General features: G+C 44.3%; 2 protein-coding genes across 7 annotated transcripts in view; both read right to left on the bottom strand.

Moving 5' to 3' along the window:
- Positions 1-15,147, bottom strand: part of BBS5 (Bardet-Biedl syndrome 5) — a 32,983-nt gene extending 17,836 nt beyond the window's left edge. For 3 of the 6 annotated variants that reach the window (XM_066612152.1, XM_066612155.1, XM_066612153.1), the window contains exons 1-4: positions 15,020-15,147; positions 7,552-7,634; positions 4,370-4,435; positions 2,670-2,719 (exon numbers count right to left, since the gene is read on the bottom strand). In XM_066612152.1, coding sequence (XP_066468249.1) covers positions 2,670-2,719; positions 4,370-4,435; positions 7,552-7,634; positions 15,020-15,102 — 282 coding nt within the window. In that variant the 5' untranslated portion in view covers positions 15,103-15,147. The other 3 variants (XM_066612156.1, XM_066612154.1, XM_066612157.1) reach the window with 3 other exon arrangements.
- A 4,730-nt stretch (positions 15,148-19,877) lies between these two features.
- The window catches only part of LOC136645400 (collagen alpha-1(XXVIII) chain-like), a 63,156-nt gene continuing 60,121 nt past the window's right edge, over positions 19,878-22,912 (bottom strand). Inside the window, exons 35-36 of the mRNA XM_066621632.1 lie at positions 22,010-22,201; positions 19,878-20,005 (exon numbers count right to left, since the gene is read on the bottom strand). Coding sequence (XP_066477729.1) covers positions 19,878-20,005; positions 22,010-22,201 — 320 coding nt within the window. The remainder of the gene's footprint in view (positions 20,006-22,009; positions 22,202-22,912) is intronic.

The following is a 22,912-nucleotide window of genomic DNA, read 5'->3' as shown; positions in this document are numbered from 1 at the left end:
ACCCAATGTATGTAAAATAATTTCAGTATGATTCCATTTCAATGACTGAAAATTTGGAGATTACTTATACAGTCTAACTGAGGGGTGTCAAACACAAGCCCCTTGAGCCTTATCCAGCCATGAGATAACTAGGTTTGTGATAATTGAGCTGAGAATGAACCTGAACTGCAAAGTGACACCTTGCCTCAACATCACAACTCCCAGTTGTAACAGGACGTGAAAGAAGTTGCCACCACCTATCTCTTTTCTTTGTTGTTATCTCCTTTATGCCAGCTGAAGCCAGGCAAGGTGTGCAGATCACTAACAGAAATGATGCTTGATAGCCAGACATGAGTGCAGATCACCTACAGAAGCAATGCTTCTGAGCAAGTCAGTAATTCAGGGCCGGGGTGTGGCAATTGAGAGGTAGCATGGTCGAGGGAGGGTGAGCACTGGTCAGTGGCGTAGCGAGGTCATTTGACACCCGGGGCCCATAAATTTTTGTCACCCCATACGACATAATTAACTAATTAATTATTTCATTCATTCATTCACATTTTTATACCACCCTTTCTCTAAGAAGCTCAGGGTGGTGTGCATGGTTCCCCCCTTCTTTGGTCCTCACAACAACCCTGTGAGGTAGGTGAGACTGAGAGATGATAATAGTCATGACATGAAATGAATAATAATAATGGACAGAAAATAAATGCAGTTAATATTTTCATACAACCAATGGATGAAATTCTTCATCAAATGGTATATATCAGGGGGGTCCAAACTTTTTGGCAGGAGAGCCACATCATCTCTCTGACACTGTGTCGGGGGCCAGGGAAAAAAAAAGAGTTAATTTACATTTCAAATTTGAATATATTTACATAAATGAATACATTAGAGATGGAACTTAAATGAATGAATAAGGTCTTGCAATAGCTCATGGCATATAAAAGGCCTTGCACAAAGCAAGGCCGACCTTTCCTTTGCTGCTGCATCACAGACATGAAACAGCAAGCAGTGGAAGGAGCCCTTGTCCCACAGCTCACACGAGAGATCAAACAGTTGGACGTCATGCTGAGAGCAGTTGCGTTGGGCCAGTGCAGGCTCCAACAGGTCTCCGGAGGGCCAGAGCTCATTGGACACTGGGGGCTCTAAGGGGGCCAGATTGGGAGTCCTCCAGAGCCACAAGTGGCCCCAGGGCTGGGGTTTGGGCACCCCTGGTAAATCATGATGGTATTCCTAAAAGCCACAATTTTCACAACTTTGGTCACTAGGGTGTCACCCCCCCCCCGCCCGAGGATGTCTCATTGATTCGTTTTGAGCTAAGGCAGTGGTTCTCAAACTTTTAGCACTGGGACCTACTTTTTAGAATGACAATCTGTCAGGACCCACCAGAAGTGATGTCATGGCCAGAAGTGACATCATCAAGCAAATTAAAATAAATAATAAAAACATAAAGAAAAACATATAATTTAAATAATGGGAAGCCAGTCCTGTTCCACCAAGTAAATTGTCTCTGTAGACTGCCTGCAATAACACCCCCCCCCCAAAAAAAAAATAAGTGAGATTTTCAGCTCTCCCCAGTGCCCACCTTACCAACTCAAGCCTCTGTTTTATTCTTTGGGGGGAGGTGTGCTGCCTTCTGAAGCATTTGTTGAGCTCCACTTTCATCAGATTGGGGCCATGCAGCTAGCCTTGCATCCCCCTTTGCCTGATTTGAGCAGGAGCCAAGGCAAGTTTACTTACTTGCAAGTATACGCGACCTGTGGCTTACTTTCGCTTTCCATAGGGCTCAATACATTCGTAAGCTTGGAGGGAAGGACATCCTTCTTGGGGGCTGCTTTTATTGGATAGGAACCATTCTGGTGTCGCTGGATTCCTCTCAGCCTGCCCTTTCCGATGGACTAAGGCAAGTTCATCTACTTGCAAGTAAATGCACGATATGTTTCATTTTCCATAGGGCTCCGTGTATTTTTTTGGTTTCTAGTTTTTTGGCCTTAACATTTGATAGAAAAGAGATATTCCACTCGGGATTTTTACATTGCATTCCACTGGAAATTCCGCATCCAACAGTATATAGCATGATGGGGTTATTCCTAACCCCCGTGATGTTAATGATGTTGGGTCATTTGTGGTGTCACCCCTCCCCAAGGCTGGTACCTGGGGCAGACCGCCACCCCTGCCCCTCACTAGCTGCGCCACTGGCACTGGTCAAGCAAGGATTGGAGGAGGTGGGTGGCATGGTTATTGCAGTTAAGTCAGACTAGCCACTGCCCATTTTAAGATGACAGATTCCACACATTAGAGGAAAAAATTAGAGGAAACACTGTTCAGCAGAAGCTCCACTTCTGAAAGGGTGCCATGTGATAATTGGGCACTGTCATAACTTGAAAATATGAACAAGATTTGCATACTATATATTCCTCTTCTGTTATTTGCAGCTAAGGAGTTCCTAAGTGAGAACCAAATACTTATCTCTGGTCATTAGCTGCTTAATGATGTCACTTCCAGCCCTCAGTAGGCACCTTAGATGCTAACTTTGGCCCGCTGTATGTGACAAGTTTGACACCCCTGGTCTAACTTACATGGAAGATCCAGTGGACTTACATATAAATTTATTTGGAAAAGATAAAAAATTTTAACAAGAGCATATGATAGATTTTGAAAAAAATGTTCTTATCAAGCTGGTGACTTACGGAATTAGCGGTTCTGGTCATTATGTTCACAAAGCAATTGTAGCCAACAGCTAAACAAATGAAAAAGAAAGGAAATATAGTTAAATATAAACAACTCATTGAATGCCACATGCAATAGATATAGATCTAGCTCAAATCTGATGCGCTGAATGGTCTCCTATAAGATCAGCGAGCCACAGAAAATGAATACCTTTCTGGATATTTTCCTCACTTCAACAGAAATGAAGCACTTTGAACAGTGCAGCTTGTTAATAGGAAACTGTATCCTAAAGTAATGTTTTAACACTAAAAAGTACAACTACAGCAATGTTTAAGTAGATTGCTCATCTACATGTAACATACCTGTGCATGATACAGGCTGTCCCCTGAATCCACGGATCCGGGGGGGGGGGGCCCAGGCACCCATTAAATTAAATTATACACTTCTATTGTATAGCAGGAGTGCTTGGCATGGGTGTTCTTGTTTAATAATAATAATAATAATAATAATAATAATAACTTTATTTTTACCCCGCCTTTCTCCCCGAAGGGACTCAAGGCGGCTTACAACAGGTTAAAAACATAATTTAAAACAAATTAAAACATATTAACACATCATAAAAAAAACAGCAGATAAAAAATAGTCAGGTTGAAAGAGCATAGAGCAGCAGCAAATCATAAAAGAATCAGGCGTGTAAAAAATATTAAAAGATGTTAAAAAGATGTTAAAAAGGCCGAGAAGTCAGAAGGCTTGTTTAAACAGAAGGGTCTTCATGCCTCGCCGAAAAGTCTCAAGAGAGGGAGCCATTCTTAAGTTAAGGGGAAGGGAGTTCCATAGCGTTGGCGCCACTACTGAGAAGGCCCTATTTCTTGCCGCCGCCCCACGTACCTCCCCAGGGCCTGTTTAATGTTTAATAGGGCCTGTTTAATGTTCTTACTGAACTGAAGAGCCCAAAGTGCAGGCAATCTGCTTGTGCGCTAGAGGGAGACTAACAGGAAGCAGGAACTCCTGCTTTCTGTTAGTCTCCCTCTAGCATGCAGACTGACTGTCTACACTTTCAGCTCATCAGTTCATCAAGTATACCACACTTCAAGTACTTCTGCTATACAATAAAAGTTACTTAAAGGGCGCAGGAGGCATATGGGGGTCATTATTTATACAGGAATCGCCTGTATCTGTGGTTTCTGGTATCCACAGGGGGGTCCAGAAATGCATTTCGTGATAATGTGGCATGCCTGTATATCCAATATACAACTGACCTACAAAGTTACACAAAGAAGTTTGTTTTTTACAGCTTCCACTCCGATTCAAAAAATGCGTATCTAGAAGTAAGCCCCAATAAAAGTAATGGAACTTACTTTACTTCAGACCACATCTCAGCGTGAGAACAAGCACTTTTCAAGCAGAAGCTCCTAGGTTCAATCTAGGTTCAAACATTTCTAGATAAGGCTAGATCAGACCCCTATTTGAAACCCTGAAGGGCACTACTTATCAATTAAGACAATACTGCTAGACAGAGTAATTATCTGAATTACAGTTCAGGGCAGCTTCTATGAATTTTGGATCAGAGGGTAGATCTCCTTCTGTTAAAAAAGGAGCATATCAACCAGTAAAAAAAGGATAAAAGCTGAGTGATCAATTCAGTTTTGGAATGGAATATATTTTAATATAAAATCAGAGGAAGAAACACAGAACATTCATTTAAAAAAAAAGAACTTACAGAGGTTGACTCGAGGCAATGCTATTGAGTGCCAAATAATTCGCAAGTTTGTTACCAACAGTCTGCCTGAAATTTAAAAAAAAGCAAACAGAAAATTAATAAACAAATAATCATAATACTAGCAGAGTAAGAAAAGACCTAGGGATATCCAATCCTATACACTCAGGGCCCAATCCTATACAGTGCGCATCAGCTCACTGACAGCGCGCACTGTCGCAAATGTGCCAGTGGAGAACTGGTGCTAGCACTGGTGGAACAACGGTTCTCCACTGCTTGGGGGTCGTGTGGACCACCAGGTAGTGGAGACATAGGTGGGTCATGGAGGGAGGGGGAGGAGGTGTGCCAGGATGAGAAAGCGGAGTGGGAAGGAGGTGGGACTGGATCCTAAGCCTCCATGTCGGGCCACCTGCCCAACACAGAGGCTCTTAATTCTACTCTGATCTTTGGGTTGCCATAGAAGCGAGTAGCCCCATTGCAGGGCTACTTGCCTTACCCGGGGAAGGGGACAAAAGTCCCCTTCTCCCAAGGAGCCTCTACCACTGCTCACTGAGCACGCAGGATGCAGTCTCAGCCATTTTTGGTCCCGCGCGCTGGGCAGCTCAGGATTGGGCTACCCAGCAGGATTCTCAACATCCAATCCAATCATGCGTCATATGTACTAATTTTTCATTAACCAAAGCTTAATTAACAAAAGAAAAAGAAGAATGCTCTACAATAAACAAAGAGAAGCAAGGAAACTGTTCTCTATTATGAATAACTACAGGACAAACAGATCAGGAAATGGGCCATTACAGGCAAACTTTCCAAATCTTCCAGAGACTAAGGGCCCATTCCTATCCAACTTTACTTCACCAATGCAGTCACAATGCAGCACCAGGTAAGAAAACAAACCTTTCCTTATCTTAGGAGGCCTGTGTGACTGACCCCTACTGCAGGATACAGCGGACGCCCCATTGGCACGGCTGCATCAGAGCTGCAAAGTTGGATAGAATTGGACCCTAAATAGTATTCAACCATGGGAGACAGGAGGGAAAGGAAGAATTCATGGTAGATAATGGAGGGAGAAGAGGAATAAACACTCCTACTACAGTCATGGCAATCCTGGACATTGGCACTTGCAACTCTTTCTCTAATTTTTGTATAACAGCATTAGCATACTACTATATCAAAACTGTATATAATAGAACCAAAGTTTATTGTCTATTGGTGAACATTTCTTTGCAAGCCACTAGAAATCTCCTGCAGGTATGCTAGTTCAAAGCAAGAAGTTCTTCTATCTAAAATGCTGGTCTGTGTTTGGTGAATTTTTTTGAGGACAATAGACTTAATGGGGATGGATGAAAATGGAATGGTTGACACTGTTGCTGTGCTGTTCTCAGATATGTTCCCAGAAATTAGAATGCATCTTTTAAGATGCACAGCTCTACTAGACAAGAATGCTTATGCAGACCAGAATGATTTGAATTTAATCTGAGAAGCTAAATAATACCTACATGGTAAGACATTTACTTCTATTGCAAAAATGAAATCACAACTGCTCCAAAATTGCCTTATATGGAAAATATAAGGCATTAAGGGCCCAATCCTATCCAATTTTCCAGTGCTGGTGCTAGAATGTCAGTGGGATGTGCGCTGCATCCTGTGTTGGAGGGGCAGTCACTGGGGGCTTCTCACAGTATAGGAACATGTATTCCCCCTGGGGGCTGGGGATAAGAATAGGCCCTCAGTTTGGCTGTACTTGTCGTAAGAGGCGACTAAACAGCCACCGGGTAGATGGGACTCGTCAGCCTGGGAAGGCAGCTCATCTAAGAGAAGGAAAACTCTGATCCCAAACCTCCATTGCCTTGTGGCTACATCCAGTTATGGAAAAGGCTTCAGGAGTCAACCTCAAGGCAAAATCCGGAGCCGGAGTCCCTGAGGCAGTTCATGGCTGAACACAGTCACGTTCTGGCAACTCCTGTGACGCCGCTGGAACCAACCGTATTGGCCTCTGCCTTTCCATTGGACCATTTCAGCGACGTGGAGAGGGGGGATTTGCTGCATGGGTAACAGCCTATCCTCCATACCTACTTTACCCAGGCTTTGCGCACTGGAGAGGACACTGTTCCAGGACCACCATTCAGAGCATGACACCATAGTCTTCTGAGACTGAAGGATGCCAACAACCATTCCCTTACTATACTGGAACTGGAAAGTTGGATAGGATTGGGCCCTAAGTCCCCATTAGTTTTCATCAGGAATAAATTTCTCTGCTCATACATTCTCTCAGTTAAATGAAAGAATACAACTTGTATCACTGTATCCTTGAGCAAGGTCCATAAGAGACAGTAAAGGGGGTAATTTGTGCCTGGGCGCAGGATCAAAAAGGGGGCCAAGAAATTTCCTGGGATCTTACATTCCCAATCTCATCCGGACTCACTTCCCGCACAGGATGCTGCTGCCGTAAGCCATATACACCGGGCTGAGAAATGCATACATGACACTCCTCAACATCATTTCAAATCTGGCCTGCTACAGCAGCTCTTTGGCTTGTGGATCTGCTCACCATGAAAGAGTGTATAGGAGCTCAGGGACACAGCTGTAGAACTACAGATGCTGCAGAAGTAAGTTCTGGTATACACACAACACTTTCCATTCTAGTGTGAGCCTAAATACGCTGCTAACTTTCTGCAATGATTTTCTACACTTAAAATATTTTAGAGAGATTTAGAAGTGAGTTTGGTTTTCTGTATTACTATATCTAGCTGCCGACGCCATGCGGGTAGGTAGATCTGGGCTCTGCAGTGAGAAGCCTGGTAGACCTGGGCTCCAAAGACTATTCTGGCTGTTACCACTCTCCTTGTTTTGCCTGTCCCCACCCCCATTTTGCTACCCTCTCCCACTCTGTACATTCTGCCACCTTCCCTCCCACAAAATGAACACTGTACCCCTTGATAAAATTCCTCTCAGAGGCTCTGTCCTGGAGAATGATACAGTCACTATAGATATACTATTCTATGCAGGTATTCTTACTTTGAAATGTCCATGGTATAACATTTAATATACCTAGTTCTTTTCAACTTAAAAAAGAAAAGTGGGTGAGTTCAGTGGGTTAGAAAAGTTCATGGGGTTACAGTGATCATATTTTATAATGACACAACCTATCTTTTAGAAATCTAATTTAAAAACACTTCCAGAATTACCTCTGTCTCCATTGTTTCCTTTGGTATCTTCAATAGAATCCAAGCAATCAATGAGAACTTCTCCTGGTCTCATTTTCATTTGCCTATAACAACGTTACATGTTTAGATACTGCACTAAACCTTGCTTTGATTTGCATGGGACAATAATATTAAATAAAATACATATAATGCTTGCGTATAAAAAAAACAGACTCTAATGTCTTTGAAGAGACCTGGCTTCTCCTTAGCTAATATTAATCATGTTTCTGAATGCAATACAGCTGAAATGGGTAAGGACTTACACAGCAACGATATGATCTACCAAGTCCTAAATAACTGTTTATTCCTCATTCTTATTTACACATCTACTTTTACCATTACTGTTCATAAGTACAGAAAACATTAACCAAATATGTAAAAAGTGAATTCCACAAACAATGTTTTTCTCTGTGAATGAGCACTCAGCATTGGAGTAATCTCTGTACATTATGATACAGCATATCCAAGAGGAAATTAGTGCCAGCTGGCTTTTTGACCAAACAGCAAACATTCCAATTAAAATATATAGAATATAAAAAACCGCAATGGGCAGTTTCATACTTTCCTTTACAGGTACTTGAATACTGTACACACTTCACTAGGTCAACAACATGGTGAATCTACATAATTGTGTCATAATAAATAGGTAAATAATTGAAAGACAATAGAGATGGCTGAATAATCCATCTATTTCCTTCCCCACCAAGACAGGAAAAGTCAAAGGAAAAAATGAAGTATGCTATTAGAACAAGAAACCAAATTAAAAAAAAAATTGGAGTGTAGGAAATGAAATAGGAAGGGAACACAGGAGTAAAGAGAAAGTGCAGTAGCATAGAGTCACTGCTTGGAAACACAGAGAAAATTGTGCCATATGAATGTGGAAGCCTCATCTCTCCACACCCCCTCCACCAAGCTTTATAATTACTGTTAATTCTCTTTATATACGAATTTGCTTTACTGAGAGTGGCAGAATTGCACCTACCTCTCATTAGCTGAGAATCCAGTCAATTATACTCCTAGTTTTTTAGAAAGTTGTCTGGATTGGGTCAATTTTCTGCATTGAACAGGCATTGGTAGGCATTGAACAGGCATTGGCTCATAGAGAATTGTTGGACACATTTGTGTCCACTTCCAGACTTGCCCCAGCATCTTGGGTACCATCTCGGGGATGCCAGCCAAACCTTCACAACCCCAGCGATGATAAGAGGCAGATGATGACAGGTCCCTGGAAAGCTATCTGAGGGCTGCTCTGAGACTGGGGCAAGCCCAGGGAAGGAGCCAAGAGGCAGGTAGAGGATGAGTGTAACAACCCCCTTTCCACTGTTGAACTCTGAGGCCTCTTTGTTGGGCCAGCAATCTTAAACAAATCAAGGGATAGCCAGCATGGAGAAATCGCCATCATTACAATCTTCAACACATCAAGGAATATCCAGCACAGAGGAGGATATATCCAGCACAGAGGAGGAAGCGCAGGCAGCCAGAGGAGGACCATGGGGAGACTTCTGGGGACGATCAGGCTTCGTCCCAACCTCAGGCGTGCAGCTCCTCGGCTGTCCGGGTGGGAAGTCTCGGGACTGGAGGACGTCATCCTGGAGAGGAGGGAAACAATCCCCTAGGGGGGATCCCTTCTCCAGGGGATGGGCCCGTATCCGAGCGCACTCGGGATACTCCTCGGCGGGAGGGGGGTCGGGGGCTTCTTGTAGTGGGGGATTCGATTATTAGAAACATAGAGAGGGGGGTTTGCGACGGATGTGAGGACCGCATGGTGACTTGCCTGCCTGGTGCGAAGGTTGCGGACATCACTTCTCGTCTAGACAGGCTGGTAGACAGTGCTGGGGGAGAGGTAGCGGCTGTGGTGCATGTCGGCACCAACGACGTGGGCAAGTGTAGCTGGGACGTCCTGGAGGCCAAATTTAGGCTTTTAGGCAGGAAGCTGAAAGCCAGGACCTCAAAGGTAGCGTTCTCTGAAGTGCTACCTGTTCCACGCGCAGGGCCAGCTAGGCAGGCGGAGATCAGGGGTCTCAATGCGTGGATGAGACGGTGGTGTAGGGAGGAGGGGTTTAGATTCGTTAGGCACTGGGGAACGTTTTGGGACAAGCGGGGCCTGTACAAGAGGGACGGGCTCCATTTGAACCAGAATGGAACCAGACTGCTGGTGCATAACATTAAAAAGGTGGCAGAGCAGCTTTTAAACTGATCCCTGGGGGAAGGCCGACAGGAGCCGAGGGGCATCCGGTTCGGGACTCCTCATCCCTATGGGATGAGGATGGGGAGGTTAGAGAACAACAAGACAAAGGCAGGGTAGGAGAAGAAATTGGGAAAGGTAGGGTGATGGGATGTGATAGACGGTTTGGCACAATGAGAGGATGCGGGGACAAAGGAGCGAATAAGCAGCCCATCCTGGGGCATTCCGTGTATAAATGCTTTTATGCGAATGCCCGAAGTCTACGAGCAAAGGTGGGAGAACTGGAATGTCTGGTGACAAGGGAAAATATTGACATAGTGGGCATAACGGAAACCTGGTGGAATGCGGAGAATCAGTGGGATACAGCAATCCCGGGCTATAAACTCTACAGGAGGGACAGGCAGGGGCGTGTTGGAGGTGGGGTGGCCCTTTATGTTAAGGAAGGGATAGAATCCAGCAAAGTAGAGATTGAAGGTGGGTCCGACTCCACCGTAGAATCTCTGTGGGTTAAATTACTAGGCTTGTGCAGCGATGTAATACTGGGGGCGTGCTATCGTCCTCCAGACCAGAAATCTGATGGGGACCTTGAAATGAGGAAACAGATCAGGGAGGTGACAAGGAGGGACAGGGTTGTAATCATGGGGGACTTCAATTATCCTCATATTGACTGGGTCAATTTGTGTTCTGGTCACGATAAGGAAACCGGATTTCTTGACGTGCTAAATGACTGTGGCTTAGATCAGCTAGTCACGGAGCCCACCAGAGGACAGGTGACTCTGGATTTAATTTTGTGCGGTACGCAGGACCTGGTTAGAGATGTAAACGTTACTGAGCCATTGGGGAACAGTGATCATGCTGCGATCCGTTTTGACGTGCACGTTGGGGGAAGAATACCAGGCAAATCTCTAACAAAAACCCTTGACTTCCGACGGGCGGACTTCCCTCAAATGAGGAGGCTGGTTAGAAGGAGGTTGAAAGGGAGGGTAAAAAGAGTCCAGTCTCTCCAGAGTGCATGGAGGCTGCTTAAAACAACAGTAATAGAGGCCCAGCAGAGGTGTATACCGCAAAGAAAGAAGGGTTCCACTAAATCCAGGAGAGTGCCCGCATGGCTAACCAGCCAAGTTAGAGAGGCTGTGAAGGGCAAGGAAGCTTCCTTCCGTAAATGGAAGTCTTGCCCTAATGAAGAGAATAAAAAGGAACATAAACTGTGGCAAAAGAAATGTAAGAAGGTGATAGGGGAGGCCAAGCGAGACTATGAGGAACGCATGGCCAGCAACATTAAGGGGAATAATAAAAGCTTCTTCAAATATGTTAGAAGCAGGAAACCCGCCAGAGAAGCGGTTGGCCCTCTGGATGGTGAGGGAGGGAAAGGGGAGATAAAAGGAGACTTAGAGATGGCAGAGAAATTAAATGAGTTCTTTGCATCTGTCTTCACGGCAGAAGACCTCGGGCAGATACCGCTGCCCGAACGGCCCCTCCTAACCGAGGAGTTAAGTCAGATAGAGGTTAAAAGAGAAGATGTTTCAGACCTCATTGATAAATTAAAGATCAATAAGTCACCGGGCCCTGATGGCATACACCCAAGGGTTATTAAGGAATTGAAGAATGAAGTTGCAGATCTCTTGACTAAGGTATGCAACTTGTCCCTCAAAACGGCCACGGTGCCAGAAGATTGGAGGATAGCAAATGTCACGCCTATTTTTAAAAAGGGAAAGAGGGGGGACCCGGGAAACTATAGGCCGGTCAGCCTAACATCCATACCGGGTAAGATGGTGGAATGCCTCATCAAAGATAGGATCTCAAAACACATAGACAAACAGGCCTTGCTGAGGGAGAGTCAGCATGGCTTCTGTAAGGGTAAGTCTTGCCTCACAAACCTTATAGAATTCTTTGAAAAGGTCAACAGGCATGTGGATGCGGGAGAACCGTGGACATTATATATCTGGACTTTCAGAAGGCGTTTGACATGGTCCCTCACCAAAGGCTACTGAAAAAACTCCAGTCAGGGAATTAGAGGACAGGTCCTCTCGTGGATTGAGAACTGGTTGGAGGCCAGGAAGCAGAGAGTGGGTGTCAATGGGCAATTTTCACAATGGAGAGAGGTGAAAAGCAGTGTGCCCCAAGGATCTGTCCTGGGACCGGTGCTTTTCAACCTCTTCATAAATGACCTGGAGACAGGGTTGAGCAGTGAAGTGGCTAAGTTTGCAGATGACACCAAACTTTTCCGAGTGGTAAAGACCAGAAGTGATTGTGAGGAGCTCCAGAAGGATCTCTCCAGACTGGCAGAATGGGCAGCAAAATGGCAGATGCGCTTCAATGTCAGTAAGTGTAAAGTCATGCACATTGGGGCAAAAAATCAAAACTTTAGATATAGGCTGATGGGTTCTGAGCTGTCTGTGACAGATCAGGAGAGAGATCTTGGGGTGGTGGTGGACAGGTCGATGAAAGTGTCGACCCAATGTGCGGTGGCAGTGAAGAAGGCCAATTCTATGCTTGGGATCATTAGGAAGGGTATTGAGAACAAAACGGTTAGTATTATAATGCCGTTGTACAAATCGATGGTAAGGCCACACCTGGAGTATTGTGTCCAGTTCTGGTCGCCGCATCTCAAAAAAGACATAGTGGAAATGGAAAAGGTGCAAAAGAGAGCGACTAAGATGATTACGGGGCTGGGGCACCTTCCTTATGAGGAAAGGCTACGGCGTTTGGGCCTCTTCAGCCTAGAAAAGAGACGCTTGAGGGGGGACATGATTGAGACATACAAAATTATGCAGGGGATGGACAGAGTGGATAGGGAGATGCTCTTTACACTCTCACATAATACCAGAACCAGGGGACATCCACTCAAATTGAGTGTTGGGCGGGTTAGGACAGACAAAAGAAAATATTTCTTTACTCAGCGCGTGGTCGGTCTGTGGAACTCCTTGCCACAGGATGTGGTGCTGGCGTCTAGCCTAGACGCCTTTAAAAGGGGATTGGACAAGTTTCTGGAGGAAAAATGCATTATGGGGTACAAGCCATGATGTGTATGCGCAACCTCCTGATTTTAGAAATGGGTTATGTCAGAATGCCAGATGCAAGGGAGGGCACCAGGATGAGGTCTCTTGTTATCTGGTGTGCTCCCTGGGGCATTTGGTGGGCCGCTGTGAGATACAGGAAGCTGGACTAGATGGGCCTATGGCCTGATCCAGTGGGGCTGTTCTTATGTTCTTATGAGGAGGCATCAGGTGTTGGAGATGTTGATAAGCCCTCACTATGATCCAGCCCCATAGACTTCAAGTTAAGATTCAGGTTCATAAAGTTCATAGATTGTATGGTGAAGAGGGTCCCCTGGAACCTAAACTCATTTTCCCCATTGGCCAAAGGTTCTCAAACTCCCATGGAGAGTTCAAGCCAAAGAAAATGTGTATGGGGGCAGGGGGAAGGCAGCGATGCAACCTGCTGGATCATGCAGCTTTGGAGAGGCGCAGGAGCTTGCTGCCACTTACCAGAGTCTGTAGCAGCCTTCCGGGGGTGCAGAGAGACTGCACACCAGCTTCCCCAAGGCTCCCCATGCTGTGGAGATGCTCAAAATCACAATTGCGACCACTTCCGGTTTTGCGTTCACAAAACCACAAGCAGTTGCAATCACAGTTTTGAGGGTCTCTGCATGTTGGGGTGCCCTGCAGAGCCTGGCACAGGGGCTCCCCTCACCCCAAGGAAGTTGCTGCAGGCTCTGGTAAGTGGCAGCAGGCACCTGTGCCCCTCCAAAGTGGCATGATCCAGCGGGTTGCGTCACTGCCTTCCCCCTTAAAGGGGCAGAGACCAGGGCAGTTGTGATGCCCCAGTTTGAGAACCACTGCCATAGGCTCAATGATTCAGTATCCACTAAGTCAGTACTTTTCAACCAGTGGTATGGGTACCACCAGTGATACTTGATATCTGGTGGTACGCACAGGACCCCGTGGCACCTGCCACCCAGCAGAGACCAGAAACGTGACGCAACAAACAGTGCTAAGAAGCTTGGCTTGGTGGGGAGAGCTCCAAAGCATGCTTTTCCCAACTTGAAATAGCCCTCCAGTCCACCGTGAACCTCTTACTGGCGTTTGTCATGTCGCATCGGAACTCCCAACCCAGAAGTAACACGATGATGATGGTGATGATGTCAAAGTTCTGGTGGTACTTCAAATACGTGGACCGTGTGAAGTGGTATTGTGGAGGATAAACCTTGAGAAACACTGCATTAGGTTTACCAGGACCCTAGCACAGCAATTTTCAACCTTTTTCCTTTCACAGCACATGGAGAAGGTGCTAAAATTGTCAAGGCATGCCACCATTTTTTTGACAATTGACAAGGCACACCGCACTGCTGTCAATTTCCCTCCTAAAGTATGACCTTCCCACAAACTCCTATGGCACACCTGCAAACCATTTGCGGCACACCAATTTGCCACAGCACACTGCTTGGAAATCATTGCCCTAGCGGATTGGGCTGAATGTGGGTGCCTGGTGTAAGGTCACCCAATCAGTTTCACAGTGATTATGCTGCCTCTGGGGTCATGAAACTCAAAGTGGCTTGTAACCAGAACACTGAAAGAGAAGCAAAAGAAGCAAGCATGTGGGGAGCGTGGATGCAAAACACCACTCCTCCTAGGCTTGGGTTACGAGGCTTCACAGATAGGGCAGTGAAGACAGGTGTTTGACGGTATGAGGCTGCCATCCCACCCACAATGACCTGGGAATAAGTCCCCCTGACCACGCTGGGACTTACTTCCGAGTAGACATGCACAGGACTGTGCTGTAAGGCTCTAGGGCTGCCATCCTAGCCACACTTACCTGGGAGTAAGCCCCCCTGACCACGATGGGACTTACTTCCGAGTAGACATGCACTGGACTGTGCTGTAAGGCTCTAGGGTTGCCATCCTAGCCACACTTACCTGGGAGTAAGCCCCCCTGACCATGATGGGACTTACTTCCGAGTAGACATGCACAGGAGCGGTCTGTGGAGAGGGGGAGATCCCTCTTCTCCCTACTTCGGAGCCTGCGTGTGTTCATAGCGAGGACCGATGAATGCCGCGCACTAAAGCCTCGGGGTGCAGGAGGCGGGGCGGGGAGTCCAGTTCAGCTCTAGTCCCCGCGGCCCTTTGGCAGCCTGTGCCGGACCCCCTCGCCGCCCACAAGGGGGCGCCCTGGACTGAGGCCCGCCAAGAGGCGAGCCGAGGCCAGCGACGAGGCTCGCCTGGCGACGGGCAGGAGTGGGGAAGACAGGCCGAGGGGGTCACTCACTGCGAGGAGATGTCGAAGCGGACATCCCGGTCCTCCCAGAGCGAGTCCGCCGTGGCGGCAGCAGCAGACGACGACGACGACATGACGACCGCGAGCCCCTGGGCAGCGTCGCGCTTCGTTCCTTGGCAACCTCAGGACGGACGGCGACGAGGGACAAGCTTCCCCTCGGCGCGCTTGCGCAAAGTGTGTTGAGCGTGCCCTTGTGGGAAGGAGATGGTGGTTCGATCCATAGAGCGCACATCCTAGAGGGGATTCTAATCTGCATCCTCCCTGTAATCTCCACTGGGGGCTCCTGGTGGTGAATGAAGAACACTGCATGGGAGCCGCCTTCAGTCAGCCAAACGCATCTTCCCAGTTCAGCACCCTGGCTGCAGTTTTGAGTCCTACCCACTTTCCTGGGAGTAAGCCCGATTGACTAGAATGGGATTTACTTCTGAGTAGACAGGCATAGGTTTGTGCTTTCAGATGGGGTCCTTCCTGGCCCTGCTTGAAGAGGCCAGTGAATGAACTTGGAATGTTATGCTTGCCAAGCCAAAGGGCTCTGCCACTGAGTTATGGTGGCCACTCCTTTAGGTGGGTCAAGACCCACTTCTGCCCAGGTGTCCCACAGGTGTAGGCATTTGATCTCTCTTGCATATATGCAGCCTTGGGCAGAAGTGGCTGAAGTGAGCTCTCTTCCTGCATGCGCTTTGGTAAGGGGGAAAACCCCTTTTCTGGGCTCCAGTGGCACTTGTTACTGTTCAAAGGTAGTCCTCTCAGGCCACTGGTGCTCTCCGCAGGAGCCAGTGCATCTCCACGTTCATCCTCCACCACACCACTTCTCATGGGATTGATGTAACATGTCTCAGAACTCCAAATTCCATGTCTTGGTAGCCATTTTGGACTATAAATGGTTTCCTGGAAAAGGGGGGCTAAATCACCAACTTATGTGATAATGATGTAATTGTATAGAGCCGATTCAGACCACTATCGGAGTTCCCAGTTTACAAACCATTTTCTGGGGGAAAAAGTGACTGGAATGCCAAACTCCCTGTGGGAATATGATTTTGGCCATGTTGCCTCTGATAGTTCTTCTCCCCGCTTGCTCTCCTTCTTCTTGCCTGCTGTAGCCCCTGCTTATTCATGCCAGCAATGCCCTGCTTCTTTCCTCTTACTCCTTCCCTTATACCTTTCACATCCCTCCTCATCTTGTGTCTCCTGCTCGAGGTCATCTCAGCCCCTCTCTCTGACCCTTCCTCTCCTTTTAATCTCAGCTGCTTTCTCACCTCTTCCTGATCAACTGGCCCAACCAGCCTTTGCCAGCCTCTCTAGTCCCCACAATGCCTACAGCGCTGTCATTGCCGGTCATGTTTGGAAGGCCTCAACAGTGGCCTTGCCGTCCAACTCCATACATGAAGGAGTTGTGAAGTGGGGTCAGATTCCACAAGGAGTCATTTCCAAATGTTGTTCTTAATGTATGTGATATGTTGTGCATGATATTGCGTCAGAAAATGTCTGTTCCAGCTTGTTCCATCCTGTTGCAGATTGGTTTTGGCTGGGAAGGGGTTAATAAAACCATGCTATTGGAACAGTTTCATGTCCAAAATATTGTTCTCCAGTGTATCTAAAACATCCTGTTGTTTTTTGCATTGGTTTCAGTTATTAATGGCCTGTTCTGCTCTGTACTGGCTTTTACACCATCACATTGTCTCACTTCTATATGTCAAAAGTTGCAACCCTGACCTGCTCATTTTCACTCATAAGGCAACATTATTGTGTTCAGTAATGAGTACTGACATCAGGAAACATTACTGAATTTTGAGGAAGTACTGTATTCAAAAGTAAGTATGCACAGTTCACAGCCATAATGGCTGCTCATTCAACTACATCAGAGAGTCACTTCTCCCCTTTATTACAGGGGAACATGCTGTGTGACGTTAAATCCTTTGAACTGGACATGAGCAGAGGTGTTCGTTTCCAGTAAGATAGAATTACAGTCTTACTTAACACAATGGGCTTACTTCTGAGTAAAACAAATAATGTTTTCAAACACCTGATCAGTAACATGTACATTTTCCCTTCTTCAAAAGAACAGGACTGTGGCTTTTTAAAAATGGATACCTTTTTTTAAATATACATTCACTTCTAAAAGTATGCCTCATGAAAAATGACTAAAGAGTTTTTAATTACCACAATGAAATGAAACATTTGCAATACCACTCTCAGATTTTTCTGCTGTGAAGTAGAAACAACAATATTCTATTATAATGAAGTGTTTTAGTATGTGTATGTATATATATATATATATATATATATATATATATATATATATATATATATATATAAAATTCACAAAAACACATCTTACATATTTAATGCAGATATGCATAAGCTCCCAAAAACAGGAACACAAAAAGTATAAATGCCTGTGCTGCATTTAACATGGTTAATAGAAATTGACTCTCTATTCCTAAACATTTGTGCTAGTATATCCACCAGCCTGCAAAGCCAGGACACCATCACAATAGCACTGGCCCAAATCATACTGTACAATGGCATGGTAGCATATATACACATTTCTAGTCTTGTTTGTGAACTCAGTAAGTTTTAGGATTGAACCATATTAATCTGGAGTTCATAGTGCACCTATCATGTACCTTACAGCTAATTGCAGGGTGCCAGTATTAAATTTGCAGCACTGTAAAGCCTTCTGACTATACAGACCATACACTGTAAAGTAAAGTCTTCTGATTCTAATTCTCAGACTAATTCTGCTGTAATAAAAGTTTCATTTTTTTCATGAAGTGCCTGTATCGGCAGATAAAGGGGAAAACACAACTGAACTTATTAAAAAAAACGACTGTATAAAGCACCTGAAATCCACAGTTTTAAAATTCAAACAGTATTCTAGAAATGAGCTAATTTACTCTAGCTGTGGCCATCACTAGCTATTGCTAACATGGAAATTAAAAGGGATTTAATTTGTATTGTATTACCCAAGGCCCTTGATCAAAACATTATCATATACAGTATATACTCATTCTAAAGGGGAATGTTGAAATTATAAGTGGTTTAACTGGAACCATATCTAAAATGGGAACATAAACCACATAATTTCTGAATCATTGAAATACTACCTCATAACTATCTTGTGGGAAAATAATATGTTATTTTACCTGTGGACTGCTATGAGATGTCAGATTTATCTACAACAGCACAAGCCTGTGAAGGTCAACTCAGAAGTAAGTTTCAAAGAGTTCAATGGAACATTGTCAAATAAGTGTGTATAGGAATGCAGTTCTAGGATGTCATTAGGAAGCATCCTGGCATAAATTGATGTGTGACATACACACTAGAAGAATATGTATTGGCTTCCTTTTTTTTAAAAGGGTCTTTGCCAGACTGAGTGCCAGCTTTTTGCATTTTTTCCTTCACACTGTACTATGAATCTGGTGCGTAAAAAATGATACAAAGTAATACAATAACAATTATTACCGGATGAAAATGGTATGCCAGTTACTCTGAAGAAAGTATGGTATTACTGGAACCCTCTGGAATGATTTACTGCTATTTTGTCATCAGATAAGTGTGATATCTGAAAGCAGAGATAGTTTGAAACCAAAAGCTTTTGTGTAACATGGTCCAAATTGTGGAATGTGATAATTCAGTGGTTCCCAATTTTTTTAGAACCCCCTAGAGACTATTGCCTGATTTATAAATGTGAAGGGATGTGGGTATAACAGTGATTAGGAAGCAGTGCTCCCCCCAAGTAGCAACTCCGTTTAACCCTTGATACACATAGAGAGCCTAATCTGCCCTGTCAGTTTCATGGACTCACCTTTCAGGAATAATGTAGTAATTCATTCCAAAGTGACAGAAGTGTCCAAGAAGTTCTTTACTACTTACAAATACTTTTTTTTCTACTCAACTTATAATACAAGAAAGGAATAACTTGTGAAGTCCGAGTATATGCATGTTTACTTAGAAATAAGTCTCAGTTTATTCAGCCAAGTAAGTTTGCATAAGCATCTTAATTTTCTGTCCCTGAGTAATATTTCTTGCTCATTCACATATAGGTAACAACTCTGGTAAAGCAAGTTGTGTAGTACAGTGGCTAAGACACTGAGCCAGGACTTCCTTAGTTCAAATCTAGTCTCTGGAATAAATTTACTAACTGACCTAGAAAGCCACTCCCTCTGAGCCTCAACTCCCCAGCTATAGTACGGGGTTAATAATACTCAATAAGGGCGCAATCCTAACCCCTTATGTCAGTGCTTTCCAGACATAAAGGCAATGCAGCTCTGAGGTAAGGGAACAAACATTCCCTTACTTTGAGGAGGCCTCCGTGACTGACACCCAACTGCAGGATGAAGCACATGTCCCATTGGCACCGCTATGCCAGTGCTGGAAAGTACTGACATAAGGGGTTAGGATTGTGATCTTAATAGGGTTGTTGTAAGGATTCCATCAAGATAATACATGTGAAGCACTTTGCACATGTAGGTTATGCTATATACATGCTAAGAGTTATTATTCTCAATTATTTACTCCAGAATAGTCACAAACCTTTTGTGAATAGTCACAAAGTTGTGAAAACTGTGAGATTTTTTTACTGCGTGCCTGGAGAATGGAGCCTCCCCACTAGAGAGTGCTGCATCCACCACCGCCCTGGGAGCCATGTTCAGTTGTTAGAGTCTGCCCAGCTGCTGCAGTAGCTTTGTAGGGAGTTCTAAAAGTGAACCATATCAAGTACTTTTCCCCTTGATACTTAATTGATGTTCCCCACCCTGTATGGAATTTTTTATCCTCTGCATCTTCAACAGGCCCCAACTTCAGTCACCTGAGCTGACATCCCAATTGTCGTATCTGATTCTGCTCCTCACTGATCTGGAAGCACAGAAGTTAGCATCAAGTGGTCATGCTCAGAACTCATATGCTCATCTCCATAAACTAGCAAGAATAGCACTACGTATTGGTCCTTAAGGATCGTCTTCAGTTTTTTGTGAGCTGTGCAGACATATTTGGCAACGCTCCTCTTGTTTAATCAGCAAAGTGCAGTTTCAAACCAAGACTGTGTGACACAGTTAAGTGTCTTAAGACTGCATCTGCACATAACCTTTTCATTTCAGAAATAGGATATTAACTGTCTCACTGACTTCCACGATAATACACTAGAATAAATGGTTTTGAGGATAACCTTTCCTCTTGTTAATTACAGTTCAAATATAAATCTCAATGCATATGCATAAAGTCTCCTCCCCTGGTTAAAAAAATTTTTTTTTCTGTTCAGTTCTCCTTGGTGGGCATCTCTGTTGATATCCTTCTTCAGACACCTGTAAAATAGGGTAAGCTAGTTAATTGTACTGATAAACATGAATTTATCAAGTCAAGTGAAACCAAATCCAGTGGCACGTGTATAAATTCTATTCCATCTTTTTTCAGTGATTATAAATGTGGAGGGGACATATCTGCAAATCCCGTATCCATGGTTTCACTCAATTGCAGAAGTGGGAGGGTCCCCCACACCATTTGGAGTTGAGGGGAGTTGCGCTCTCTCGCCTCTGGAGGCTATCCTGCCCGCAGCCTCTGAGGTGCTCAGAATGACCATTTTAGCCAAAAGAAGCCACTTCTAGTTTTTTCATAAAACCGGAAGTGATGTTTTTATGATTTCAAAGGCATAAAAATGTCACCTCTGGTTTTATGAGGTTGTGGGATAGAGAAGAACCCTTGCCTCTGGAGAGCTGGGTGGCATCCCAGGTATCCACAGATTCAGGTATCCACGCGGATATCAGGGCGGTCTGGCTGTGACATCTGTCACCTCATTGATCTCCAGGATTGATTCAGCTGATCTGGCTGGCTAGGCAGGTGTCCCCTTCCTCCCTCACCACTCCATGTGTGTCCCTCCCGAAGCTGTGCACTCAGTGGAAGAGGATGAGGATGACCATCCCATATAGAAGGAATGTACTGTTCTTTGTTCAAGGTATCCACGCAGGAGTGAGGGGTGATGATGTTCCAGAACGGAACCCCTGCAGATACCGGGGTGCACTGTATCATTGATTTCTGCTGTAACCCAGGGAGCTATCAGTCTCTTAAGCATGATGTCTGCTTTAGATATTTAATATTTACTGGCATTTGGTATTAACATCTGATAATATACAGTAATTAAGGGCCATAACCACTATCCAGCAATGCATAAGTGCAAGACCCATCTATTCATCATGAGACTTATCATGCAATTTTCCCCTTCAGCATCTTCATGTGCCATTTGCTCAATGCTTGAAGGTTCAGCAAGGACAGCAGTTGGAAGAAAAATGCCCCAGTATGCTAATACATGTTATCATTTGTACACATGTACAGCAGTTCACTGGCTCAGGACCAATAGTTACAATCCAGTGCCAAATGATCTGCACTGAAACCCATTTTCCTTGTGTTTTGAATGAGTCCTGCATTCTAAATGTTCTCTACCTTTTACCACCTCTCCCCCCAACCTAGTGTCATCAAATGTTTGGCTGGTGTATGTGCAGAGACCTCATGCATAGCTGAATGCAAAAATAAAATATCTGTAGATAAGGATGAAAGAGGAGTAAATATTTCTTTAGCATAAATGTTCCCCATTCCCTCCAATTCTACTGGCCTCACTTTCTTGCCTAGCTGTACTTTTCCAACTCTCATTTTCAGTCATTGCAACCTACCTTGGGTGGGGGAGTTAAGGGGAAACATTGGTCAAACATTGCTTTTTTTCTAAGTCCCACTGAGGAAAGGAAGAGCTCAGTTATGCCAGTGTATGTGAGTAGCATCCTACTATCATGAGATGGGTCACTAACAGCCTAATGATAATTCTATCCCCTGCCAGTCCAGACCATGCCGTGCCACTGATGGGGCATGCACTGAATGCTATGGGAGACAACCAGATCATGACATGGTTGAATGACTGGAACTGCATTTACTTTCTTTCAAGAAATACAAAAGGTCAGGGTAGTGATAAGTGTAAAACAAATTATTGATTCTTACCTCCAAATAAAAATACACAGGTGTTTTTACAGTCTTCTTCACTGTCAAAGCGATTTTCATTTCCATCACAGCCACCATACCAAAACTGAGCACAAGAATTGGCTTGCTTATCATAATACCATTTTATTATATACACACGGCATGGTCCTTGGTCTAATCTTAATTTACATTGAGGAGGATTCACAATATTTTCTTTAAGAAAAAAAATAGAACAAAATATAATTCACAGTGGTATTTTAGAAAAATAACTGTGGCAATAAAGCTACAATTTAAAGAACTCTAATTATTCATGTTGCATTTATAGAGCTGGTGCCAGAAATTTAAGAATTAAAAACAGGAAAATGCATCTAGTCTGAAGAAGAGTTCTGCCAAAGGTTGCTGGCAACAATCAGAAAACAAATTGCCATAAGCCAAAGAGAGCTCTATTGGACAGGTTTAAGGGCTTGCAAATGCGCTTAGAAGTTCTGAGTTTTCTAGGGATAGGCAACTGTTCTTCCCACCCCACCATCTTCAAAGGTAAACCACAAACTGCATTTGAAATGCCCCAGAACTAAGAAAAAAAAATTATGTTATACTAGAGTATTTAAAAAAAAGCAAAAGAACCAATCACAAGTTTGGATTTGTGACCACTAAGGTTTGCATGTTAATTTTTCTATCAAATAGAATTGGCAACCATGTGTGGTTTTAGTGACATGTGCAATAGGACTAGAAAAGGTTGGTAACTATTTCTAGAATTAAGTTATCTCATTATACAGTAACAAGGTTGCCCTCCTATGCACTGTTGCATTTCTAAACTCTGTTAACTGTTTAATAATATAAAGCTATAAATCATTAGAACTCTGCTTACTTATTGTAAGTTTATATGCATATACTGTAAAAGGAACAAATGAAAAACATTGGTAT

Source organism: Tiliqua scincoides, chromosome 1 (assembly GCF_035046505.1).
Source record: "Tiliqua scincoides isolate rTilSci1 chromosome 1, rTilSci1.hap2, whole genome shotgun sequence".
Lineage (NCBI taxonomy): Eukaryota > Metazoa > Chordata > Lepidosauria > Squamata > Scincidae > Tiliqua > Tiliqua scincoides.
This window is presented reverse-complemented; position numbering and strand designations above follow the sequence as displayed.